Raw genomic sequence first — 13,186 nt, forward strand, 5'->3', positions numbered from 1 at the left:
TAGTATACAAGATGTAGTGTTTGCTTCTAAGCAAAATGCAATTTGTCAACCAATGTGCATGATTCATCTTGATTTGTCACTTTGTTTCTACGTGATTTTTCGATTAAAAAAAAAGTTGAATGAAATCTTAACTGTTAAATCGATAACTGAATCGATAACGATTTATCAATAATAATTCTATAACAATTTAACATATGTAAAAATTAATAATCAATAAATTAAACTAATAAACTTTAAAATCAAATTGAATTGATGAAACATTAGAGTACATATGTTTTTTTAAAAAAATAAAAAAATAAAAATTGTTACATTACAAAAGGCAACTTTACAAATTGTCAAATCAAAAAATAAGAAAAAGGATATTTAGAAATTTCTTTCTCACTTCCCCCTATTAATATCTGCCCAAACACTCCATTTCTCCAGTCACCGGCGCCGGCGACGACATCTATGAATTGACCAAATTACCCTTCTTCTCTTCTACAACAACACCAGAAAATCGGAAGGACTTAAAAGGTAATTTTCGCATGGGCGCATCATTGTCCAGCCTAACGGAGAACGAATCGACGGCCAACGGTAGACCAGGTCTCGGCGATATACCGGAAAACTGTGTAGCATGTGTGTTTATGTACCTTACCCCACCGGAAATCTGTAATCTTGCTAGACTTAATCACGCCTTTCGTGGAGCTGCATCTTCTGACTCCGTTTGGGATTCTAAGCTTCCGTCTAATTACCACCACCTGCTCGACGTTTTGCCTCAGAGAATATACGAAGGTCTTTCCAAAAAAGACATCTTTGCTTTCTTATCTCGTCCTGTTCCATTTGATGACGGCAATAAGGTATGTATTGATTCTTGGGGTTTATCTGATATTTTCATTGTTTGAGCTTCTGGATCAGAATTGCTATTTGGGATAATATTCTCTATGTTTCGATGAAGAAATGCATGAATTTTGAGTTGAATTTAAGTCGGAATCAAATAGAGCTTCATGTTGAGATGGGAGTTTTCAAAGTGCTAAATTTACTTATGTTAGAACTAGAAGTCTCTTCATTCCAAAAAGAATAGTGTTCAAGTGTATGAGAGTCAACTTATTCAATTTTCTGAGTGAATTCAGACATCGAATTTGATATGAGATGAGCTTAAATGAAGTAGGGATTCATCTAGCTGATCCAAACTTGTTTGATATGAAATGAACTTAAAATGAAGTAGGGATTCATCTAGCTGATCCAAACTTCTTGTTTGCGACCGATGCGTAGTTGTTGAATTCAAACATCCAGTGCTATTCTTTTCTATAAACTAAAATTTACTCCTCCCTCTTTCAATTTGCTTGTCTTACTTTTCTTTTTATTCTGTTCCAAAAAGAACATCTCTTTCCTTTTTTAACAAATCCTTAATTTCAACTCTCCACATGACATGTTGAAAAACAAGATTAAAATGCATTTTAGTTTAAGAACATAAGATTCAAAAAGTTCTTTTTACATTCTTAAACTTCGTGCCAAGTCACTATCAGTCAAACAAATTGAAACGGATGGAGTACATATTTAGAAACTACATAAGAAGTATAATGAATTATGAAGTTTTTATAGTTAAACAACAACATACCCAGCGTTATCCCACTTGTGGTATGAGGAGGATAGAGTGTACGCAAACCTTATTCCCCTGCCTTGGGAGGTAGAGAGGTTGTTTCAGATAGGCTCAAAAAAATGTTTATGAAGAAAACATAGTCAAAGAGGAAACTGTTTCACTTTCGAAATAGTGATAATGTGAACTTCATTGGGAAAGAGTCCACTTCCTTTTTGTTTAATCACGGACTAAACAAAAAAGATGACTTCCTGGGCACCTGGTTAGTGGGGAAAGGATGAGAAGTTTGTGGGGATCTTTTTTGCTTTCTGGCTAAAAATTGTGGTGATAAAGTATAAGGTGATGCTTTGTTTTGCTAATATATACTTTTCTTTCGATGGGGAGAAATTGCAGGAAGTTTGGTTGGATAGAATTAGTGGAAGGATTTGCATGTCTATCTCCACGAAAGCAATGTTGATAACTAGTGGAGAAGACAGAAGACATTGGAACTGGTTTCCTACTGAAGAGTCAAGGTTAGATTAGTATGTTTAAACTATATGCAATAAATGTCTTAACTGATTAATAAGATCACTTGATTAGAGTACCGATTTGGCATTAGCTTTCAGTTTATCTTCTTTTCTCTTGTGAACCTCAGACAGGTTGTTTCGACTTTGGGTCGAACTTTTCTGATCTCATTGCCAGTATATGGTGAAAACAGTGCCTGAGATTAATAACCTCTAGTTTTTTTTTTCTTGGAACTGGTAACTTTGACTATAGTTTCTTTACAATGAGGGTAATCATTTCTAGTTCCCACAAATGGGCGGGTTGGATCAGATATGGGCAGGTTGAAAAAGGATTAGAGAAAAATGGATAAAATGTCCGACCTGCCCGTACTTTATAACGGGTAAGAAACAGGTAGAGTGACGGATAGTACGGATACCCATATTGCAGTTCCCTTATCTATCTTGGATGGTAAAATGAAAACGAATTAGGCAAGATTTGAAATAGTTAATTTTTTGGGTAAAACAACACAAATCAACATGATTTCATAATTGAACAAACACAAATTGATAACTCATTTCCCTAAATTAAGGGAATGATATGATGTAGCATTATTTGAAACAGATTAGAAATTTGGGTTCTTCCTAATTATGAACCCCAGAAGGCATATTAACTGAGGTATGTTATACCGGCTAATTTCTAATCCAAGTCTTCCTTTTACTCTAATATACAATTTTTGTGCTGCAAAGGAAGTTGACTAATAGGGGTTATGATTATTTGTAATTTGTTAGAGGATTTTGGCTTCTGTGATTGATCAACCTAACATTGACTTGGACATTTGTCATCTTTCTTTGCGAATTTATATCTTCCTGAACAAAAAGTTAATGAAAGAAAATCAAACCTACAACAATCATTTAATATCATAAATAGTTTGAAACTTTTAACTGAGAACATTCAAATTTGGAAATAAAACACCATAATGGAATATCGGATAATATGGGAGTCTGGCGACAATGGGTTGCAGCGGGAATGGAATTTGGGTGTTAAGGCTTGAAAGAAGAGCTTTGATAGCTTGGCCTTGAGACCAATCTGTGATCTGTTGGTGGGGCAAGTGCACATATAGCTGATTTTGAGTCCTCTATTTAAGGTATAGCCTAGGTTTACAAAGTTTTGTAAGCTTATTCTCTTCTGAATGAGCTTCAGATATACACGCCTGAAGTTGTGAAAATCCGTCACCAAAGTTATAAATTTTTTCTGAAGTTTGGCATGTTGCTTGTGCAAGCAAACTTCAGACATGTTTGTTTGAACTTCAGAAAAAACAACTGAAGTTTGGCTTGCCATATGCCTGAACTTCATACATTCAGTCATGTAGGGTGAGAAACTTACGTTTGATGTAGGGTGAGAAGCTTATGTTCGCTTAAGAATAGCTAGAGTTTTTAGACAGTATGGGTATGGAGAAACAACTAAGAAGAGGAGCAGCAGGCAATTCCAATCTCAAAAAGACTATCTTTGGAAGACAAGGCAATCCTCAGCACACACTTTTTCATTATTTCCCTCTACAATGTGAACGAAACTCTTGAAATCAAGATCCTGGAGATGGAAAACATAGAAGCTATTCTTGAGATTTGTTCTCAATGGAAATAGAATATGCACATACAACAACATACCCAGTGTGATCCCACAAGTGGGGTCTGGGGGAGGGTGAGGTGTATGTAGACCTTACCCCTACTTTCTGTGAGGTAGAGAGGTGATTTCCGACAGACCTTCGACTCAAGAAAAGCGTTTTCAAAAACAAGTTTGACAAATACAAGAGTAAAATCTAGTAATACAATTGAAGATAAATAAATAATGTAGAAAATAAAAGTACATACATCAAAAATAGTTAAGATAACCCAAGTAAAAGGAACAACAGTAGTAATACAATTGAAGAATAAGATAATAGTAGGATAACAATAATGATACCTTTAAGTAGAACAAGGAGCGGACAAGGTGCTCTAAGCTAGAATCACGGTCTCCCACAGGAAAGGGAGAAATCGCTCGGCTACCTACTCCCTACTCCTCGATCTCCATGCTTTCCTTTCTAGGTCATGTCCTCGGTGAGCTCATGACATGTCTAATCACCTCTCCCCAATTCTTCCCCTATCTGCCTCTGCCTCTCCTTATACTTACCACTACCAACCTCCGACACCTTCTACTGGGGCATCTATGCTCCTCCACTTTACATGCACGAACCATCTCATCCTCTCTTCCCGCATCGTGTCCACCACTTGTTGAGAGTAGAATAGAAGACTACAAAACAATGCTTTTCTTCCTCACTCTTTGAAGAGGCCTTGAATCCTGTACTATAGCACATGAACTTTTCAGTTGATAATATGGGGTAATAAGATTTGGATAAATTTGTGGATAGTTTGTCTTGGTCGGTGTGCCTTTGCTGGATAGTACAAGTTCTAAATTCCTATTTGTGCATGAGGAAGAAGATATATATTGGACCCCTCAAGGTTGGGACCTAATGTTCAGAAGGGCTCTAAATGATTGGGAGGTTGGAAGAGTAGCAGACCTACTGCATGCTTTAAACTTGTTTCCAGGCACTGTCACAGAGCCTGACAAACCAGTTTGGAGACTGCATAGCAGAGGGGTTTTTACAGTTAAATCATGCTATTGGGAGAGGAATACTAATCATTCATTGACAACAGTTTGGCCCTGGAAATTAATCTGGAAAATTAAGGTTCCTTTAAAAGTTGCATATTTCACTTGGTTGGTAATTAGAAGAGCTTGTCTCACCCATGAAGTGCTACAAAGAAGAGGTATACAGATCTGTTCAAAGTGCTACATGTGCGGACAGAAGGCTGAAGTAAATGGTCATTTGTTTTTGCATTGCAAGATAGCTACAGATCTGTGGAACATGTTCGTTTGTATACTCAGGGTTAACTGGACAATGCCCAGAACCACTTTTGAGGTCCTAACACACTGGCAAGGAATCGGAAAGAGAGGATCAAAAGAAGATTGGTGGAAAAATATCCCTGCTTGCATATGGTGGACACTATGGAAGGAAAGGAATGGGAGATGTTTTGAAGGAAAGGTTAGCAGCCTAGAGGAGATCAAGATGAAATGCCTTAGTCTTTTGTATTTTTGGTGTAAGCAAAATTTAGTGGGGGAAGTAGATAGCCTTGTGGAGTTTAAAAGCCAATTGTAAAGTTAGTTTTGTCTTTTTGGATTTGAGTATGATGGCACCCCCTGGGGATTTTGGACTTGAGTATGATGGCACCCCCTGGGGGTTTGTAAATCCCACCTCATCGATTTTGATGAGTTCTTTTGTGTGAATACAAAGTTACCTATTTCAAAAAAAAAGAAGATATATAGAGGACTTACTAGTTTATTGTAGCCAATTTCTAATTAGGATTTTGGTCAAAAGTTCAAAATTTACTCTCTTGCTTAATGCAAAAGTTACTACTTGATTATTTATGATGATAATAATGGTTATGGTATTGGAACGGGTGGTTCTTTCTCTCTGACTCGGCCACTTGGCCAGTAAACTTACTCTATATAGTGTATAAGACCAGATTATTTGTTTCAGAATTAAGAACACATATTTCCTTGGGATTTCTTGCTAATAAATTTAATTGATTTAGGCTTCACTATTCTATATCTGTTAATAAAAATTGCAAAATTACACGCCGTGTTTATCGCTATGGTGCTATCTATCCTATCAGGCAACTAATTACCGCACAAGGACAATGGGTTAGATTAAACCTTTTCTTTGGAATATCTGATAACTCATGGGCTTCAAGCTTTGTTCTGTTGGTTAACCGTCTTTAGCTTATTGGGAGGTAAAAGAGGGTCAGTTTGTCTTTTATTCTTCTTAGTCATTGGACAATACTGACTATTTAAAGACCTGTGCTTTTCCTCCTTTTTCCTTTTAGTTCACTTTTGTTAGACTACCTCTTGTATGTCCACATATAATGCGCTGTTAGGAAACTGCTAGCGTGCATTTGCTTTTTTCTCAAATAAAGTAGCCAAGAATATATTGTTCAGGATGTCTAAGACTTTGACTTCTAATATTTCTGCTGCCATAGGTTCCATGTCGTGGCGTATTGCCAGCAAGTATGGTGGTTTGAAGTAAGCGGGTCAGTGAAGTTCCCATTTCCTCCAGATATATACACACTAACATTTAGGGTTCGCCTTGGGAAATTTTACAAGAGACTTGGTCGACGTGTTTGCAACTTTGAGCATACTCATGGATGGGATTTAGGGCCAGTTCGATATGAACTGTTTACATCTGATGGGCAACATGCAGTGAGTGAGTACTCCCTAGATGATAGCGATCAAGATGATGCAAATGCAAATCTAAAGCGTGGCGACTGGATAGAGTACAAGGTGGGTGAATTTATAGTGAGTAGGTCCGACCCTGCTACTGAAGTTAGATTTTCAATGAAACAGATCGATTGCACACATTCAAAAGGTGGACTCTGTGTAGATTCTGTATCGATTGCCCCAAGTGATCTGAAAGCAGGTAGAAGAAAAGGGGTGTCAAAGTATCAGTAAGTCATCTGTTTCTATTTTTTTCCACTGCTCTCAGAAAGTTTTGGTCCTTTGGAAACCTCTCTACATCTACAAGGTCGGGGGTAACGTCTGCGTACACTCTACTCTTCCCAGACCCCACTTGTGGGATTTCACTGGGTATGTTGTTGTTGTCCTAGAAAGTTTTGGTTGGGGTTCCGTTATGGGGCATATACTACCTAAAAACATTGATTTCGTGGAGGATAGTCATTGCCATTTTTTGCCGTAGGTATATCCCCGTGTCCATGTAAATGTTACTATGTCATCTTTGGTCCAGTTTTGTTGCATAGAATCTCATCTGCAGAAGATGAAGAAAATATACTTGGCTCATCGGTCATTGATAATGTAAAGGTTCTGATATTATTTATGTCAGTACTATATTTGAAGCACCCCTGTTCTTGTGTTATTTTAACTACATATGTGCCGGTGTTTGATTGAGCAGAGAGTTTAATAAAGAAAGGAAGAGTTTTGAAACTTGAGCTTGCTATAAATCCTAAGGGTAAGTGAGAAGTTTAAAGTCTATTATTTAATTGTTTCTAAATATGAAAGTATGACATTTTCTTGGAACAGATTAACAAAAAGTATGATACATGTATAACATTTGGAATTAAATTTGTTTGTCAGTTGCCGTAGCTAATCGAGTAGCTCTATAAGCATATGTAAAAGCTTGTAATGAAGAATGTGGTTTTTCTCAAGAAGGAAGGTACTGAGATTATTTGCGTGGCTGGAAAGTGGAGCCTGGCACCGTTGGATCACTAAGGTCGACTTTTGTCCCTGTTTGAGAAAACTATAGTTGATTTTTGTTCTGTTTGATGGGTGGGTCTTGTAGTCAAACTCCCTGCATTTGAGCATTAATCTCTATCCGGCCTGAGAAACCTTTGCACGCCTCCGTTACCTTTTGGGAGGCCTTCTGAAGTGTTTGGTTGTAGCATTAGTTGAGCTCAATTCTCTCTACTAACACATTTTAAGTTGAGCTCGTTATACCAGATTTGTGTAGTGTGTTTTATATAATTGATAAGCTATTGCATGTAAACAAGTTTATACCATGCGCACTCAAAGAATAACAACCATAACATGTTCCTCTAGACCTTTTTGTTCATTAATTTGTAGCAACTCTTTTGAAATGTGGTTCAGATTTCAAAAAAGGGAAAAAAGACAAATATGCCCTCGAACTATCGTAAATAGTATACAAATACTCTCTGTCATATTTTTGGGACATTGATGCCCCTACCGTCCAAAAATTAGAGCATATATGCCCTTCACTCTAACAGAATACTAAATAGGGGCACGTGGCACCGTCGATCCGATATTTAATAAATGTCGGGTTGATGGATAAGATTATAACACGTGTATGTCCGTTAGTATAAATGGTATATATGCTCTAGTTTTTGGACGACAAAGGCACCAATGTCCCAAAAGTATGACAGAGGATATCTGCATACCATTTACGATAATTCGAGGTATATTTGTCATTTTTCCCTTCAGAAAATTTTATAGTGCATGTGACCTTGAACAGTACTTCACTGATTATTAAGTAGCTGTCTTTTCGATGTTCCAGCTCCTGTGTAAATCTATCCCTATCTTGGGAAAAGGTTCGAAGAGTTTAATGTGTACGTAATTTTATTTCTATCGAAAAAAATTTGAAAGGTTATTTTCAGTAGCCCTTCGAATCAAGTACTACATAATGTAAATCAAGTATGTAAAAGTAAATATAATAATGAAGAAACCATACAGAAAATAACAAAGAAGAGAAATGTAGTAGCAACCGATAGTATTATAATTGAAGCTAAGGAGAGAACATGTAATACCAAATTGAAGAATAAGATAGTAGAGGAATAATAATAAATAGTAATAATCAAATTGATAAAGAAACTAGACAATATTCAACTATGTACCTATTAATATTTTATCCTAATCATCGACCTCCAGTACTACAAAAAAGTAATAATAATAGGGTGACCTTTTCTTCATCTAATTTAAACTAGTCACCGAAAAAATTACATCTTTTATGTATAAAATCAAAACTATTTATATGTATAAATAGTAAATATTGAAATTTGATAGCTTCTTGATGTGTTCACATCTTTATATTTTGAATATCATAATGAAAATTTCAACTTGCCACGTTAGGATACCTATATAATAGTGTAAGAAGCAGAATAATGATTAAATAGCTGAAGTAACTAATAAACTAACCTAGATAATTAGTGTTATATCACCAATTAAATAATTGAGATATGAGTAAATTGATCTATACATTAATAGGATCGGATCGAATTTATCAACATCAGATTTATATGAATTCAATACTTTTGATATATGAATTTATATATAAAACTCTATAAAATTACAAAAAAAAAGAGACATGATTCCACAATTTTAAAATATACTAGATTCAATATTAAAAATCCTAAAACTATTGAACCTATATAACTTTACAAATACCTAATCCAAACATTATCATTATAAAGAAGTAATTTATCCATTGGGAAGATCAACCAAGATCAAAATATCTTCCATGCAATGAAAACTTACACACATTTAATACAGTAAATTTTAGGTTTAGCAAATATAAAAATTATATTAGCGCTCTATAGCTACATGTTTGCTATTTTCGCTCCATAGAAAATATAGTTTGCTATGGAGTATCAAATTTGTACAAAAATCGCAGGCATCTGATTTATAAAAATCGCAGTGATTTGTATAAATCGGGCGTATGTGTTTATGAAAATTGCATTTGTATATGTGTATGTTCTTTGTGTTTGTATATCTGCACAACATTTGAATTCGTATACAATTGAATCGAGTTAAAACAGTTGTATTTGTATATCAAATCTCTCTCTCGCTTTATACAAACACAAATTATACATTGCATTTTGTATAATTTGTGTTTATATAAAGTGAGAAAGAAAAAAAGGGCAAAAGAGAACTAGGCAGGGGAAGATTTGTATTGTATAATTATAAGTGTATAGGACGAAAAGATATGTATTTTTACATATAGTTTTCGCTCGATTTATACAAACACAAACATAATTTATACATTTATGTTTGTATAAAGTGAGATGCGAGGGAGAGTGGCGAACGAAATTTCTGGGGAAAGAGACGAATGGTAAAGTGTTTGTTACGAATTAGAATTAAATGAAAATATGGTTATAGCATTTATTTTGATTTAATAGTTTGCTATTTCATATAATTTTTCCATATTTATATCAATTTAATAAATACATAATATATATTATCACTTATTTATAGGCATGAGCCTATTAATCAGGAAGTGTTGTATATGTAGAAGTACAATAGAGAAGTAGGGAGAAAAAAATTTGTACTTTGTCCGTTTTAGTTTATTTACCTTTTTTTTTAATTCGTCTAAAAAAGATGGTTTTTTTTTTTGATAATTCTTTAATTTCAATTATTCATGTGACAATTTAAGGCCATTTGATTTTATACATATCTTTAATTTAATATTATAAAATTTAATATATTTTTTTTAAGTTGTATCGAATCAAAATAAGACAAATAAATTAAAACGAGGAAAACAATATATATTTAATGTGTACGTGAAGATTTCATCATTATGGGCGGCTTGTCCTTTGATAGTAAAGGCATATATACTTGCAAATATTAACTATATATATTAAGAAATTAAAGGACAAGCAAATAGCTACTTACTACTTTGCATTATATGCTTCAACTAAATTCCTTCTAACTGTAAATTCAGAATAGATGAATATATTATTTGATTAAGGTTTGAATAATCAGGAATATTATATTGACAAAGATTGAGCATTCAAAAATCGAAATTATATTGATCATCACATAAAGTACTATTAAATTTCATGTTCTACACATATTTTGATTGAATTTATGAGAAAAGAAAAAATAATAATGTGTTTTTACACGGAAAAAATTAAAAGTTTATCACTATTTCAGTAAGAATCTGTTTTTTCGTATTTTCTAGTGAATTGATTTTGATGGGAAAAATCTTGTTTATGACATGAATTTCTCATCTATTTGCGGTGAGAAAACCCTCTATTACTAGTACTGAATGTCTCACTTTTTATAGCGGCAAAGGGTATAAGCTGTCATTTTTCTATCGAAGGGTAAAAGCATTCCTCGTCGAACAGTAGAGGAGCAATTTTTAATATTTTTAATTATGAATTCAGTAACTAAAACAACCTATGAACTAGTTTGATCAAATTTTTAATTTGTAAATTTTAAATTCTGAATCTACGTACGATGATAAATATAAGATGGGGCATGTTGTGGGCTACTTCATGTTTGAGGCGCATCATAATATCTCATTAATATATGATCTTTTCAACTTCTTTTAATATATTAATAATAATAAATAGCAGAAATTCCAGAGAAGAAATTAAATTAACAAATATTGTACCTTTTTAAAAAATAAAAATAAATGTACCTTTGTAGAAGGATTAATTTTGTGGTCGATAATTAAACACTTTGAAGTAGCATATGGACCAATTTACTTGTTAAAAATTATGTCACATTAGGCCTATATAACATTATAGGCAACACGTTGTGGATTAAATTAAATGCCGAAGTTTGATTAGATTTTTGTAGTCCTCTTAGCTGTGATGATTTGAAATTTTGATTAATTATATGGTCCCAATTATTTTTTAAAATTTTTTGTAGGCTTGTACGTCAATGGTCTTTTAAATTTATCGATAATTTCTTTAATTTTAGATATTTGAATTATATATTATTTATTTTAATTGAGCACTTGATAACGTATTAAACACTTTCAATTTATATTGTCGAAAGATTTTTGCACTTGTTCTTAAGTGCTCATTAATAGATGAGATAAGATAGCACAACAAGTCGTAAAATCTTAAGTATGTTCCAATTGAGGTTGATATATATATAATTAAAGGAGATGTCATATTTTATGCGGTTAATTTAACTACCTAATAAACATTTTAAAATACACACAAAAATAGTATTTAATAGGAACATTTTATTATGAATTCAAACACTCAATTAAAATAAATCACAATTCAAATATCACATAAATTGAGACTATAAAATAGTAAAAGTTATGAAAAGGAAAATTTGCAAGTCAGTATTGATGACAATTTCAATCCCTGCTACGTGTACATAATATTATTTTTTTTAAAAAAAATTACTTCTGTCTATTTCGAAACTAAAAGGAATCGGCGATGAAGCATGTGATTTAATTTGATTCATAATAACACGAAATTTTACCACCTTTTGGTAAATGAAGATATATTTTTAACATGACGGTATTAACTTTGATACATATATTGCATGAATATTGTATAAAATGAAAAACGAAATTTATATTTTGTGTTATTTGAGGCATACAATTACTAAGAAAGTCTTTGCAATCGAAGTGAGACTGAGTGATATACTAACACTACTAATTGTGTGTCAAAACCTAATTGAACTATCGATGAAACTATAGCCAACATCTTTCGAAGATTTTTCTACTTCTAGTTAGCATTATATTTTTATCGCATAGAAAAAGTTTTTCCTTGCTTGATAAGTTTGTAATCATAAATGTTATTATTTATATCGTCAATACATATAACTTAAACCTTAAGCAGTCCAATCATTGTCCTTTTCTATAGGTTAAATAGTTAGTAGAATCTAATAGAATACTCTAAATATGAATCTATTTTAGTACTTAATTAGTTGAAGGCTCTAGTAGAATAGACAGTACACAATAGAAGGGCCTAAGTAGATACATTATAATTATTTCCTAGGATAACAGTATTATAAGTAACATAATAATTTAGTTTCTCACATTTAAAATCATTATCTGATAGAAGTTAAAAGACTAATCCTTCCGGGCTCGTCTGGTTCGTGGAATAAAGAATAATAATTTCAAAATAGAATATTAGATTATTTTATTTTGCGTTTAGTTGATTCTATCTATTTTGGATTATCAATTCTCGTATTAGTTACACCATACTTATGATTTATACTACGTGGGATAACAATTTCGGAGTAAAGCATCAAAATTACCAAGATGCCCTTCCTTGAGACTCTTTGCCCATTGCCTTTCGGAAGATCGAAGACTAAAATTGAAAATAAAAGTTTATCCCAACTTATCTAGTATGAAATCAAAACATAATTTATATTAAAGCTTGTGTTTCAATAATTGATAAGACGGCCAAGCTACTTGCGTCTGTCTGGTTCAATGGTTTAGTTGCTCTTATAAAAAAACAGGAATACAAATAAAAAAACACCCAAAGAAAAAGTCTCACAACCTGGTATACAATGTATATTTCATTTTTAATCCAATAAACTTAACATATAAAAACAAAATTTATTCAATAAATAATTTTGTTATTATTTAATCCTCATATTATAATTTTATCACTATAATCTCGATATAACTTGTTCACCGACTAAAGGAATTCTCCTAATGAAATTACTTAAAATATGTATTCGGAATACTAGTACTATCATTTTTTAAATTATAAATTATAGGGATAAGGATGAAGAAATTTATCCCAAGAGATCCAACTACTACCTAATTTATTAATTACTGCCCTATTTAGAAATGATATATTATAGCAGTAGTTTTTT

General features: G+C 32.9%; 1 protein-coding gene across 1 annotated transcript; it reads left to right on the top strand.

The window, feature by feature from the left end:
* The first annotated feature begins 357 nt into the window (after positions 1-357).
* Positions 358-7,019, top strand: LOC102601209 (F-box protein PP2-A15-like). Its single transcript, XM_006341126.2, has 3 exons — positions 358-836; positions 1,970-2,088; positions 6,130-7,019. Exons 1-3 carry the CDS (start codon positions 525-527, stop codon positions 6,596-6,598), a joined length of 900 nt encoding a protein of 299 aa, XP_006341188.1. The 5' UTR covers positions 358-524; the 3' UTR covers positions 6,599-7,019.
* The last annotated feature ends 6,167 nt before the right edge of the window (positions 7,020-13,186 follow it).

The sequence above is a fragment of the Solanum tuberosum genome, unplaced genomic scaffold, assembly GCF_000226075.1.
Source record: "Solanum tuberosum cultivar DM 1-3 516 R44 unplaced genomic scaffold, SolTub_3.0 scf00021, whole genome shotgun sequence".
Taxonomy (NCBI): domain Eukaryota; kingdom Viridiplantae; phylum Streptophyta; class Magnoliopsida; order Solanales; family Solanaceae; genus Solanum; species Solanum tuberosum.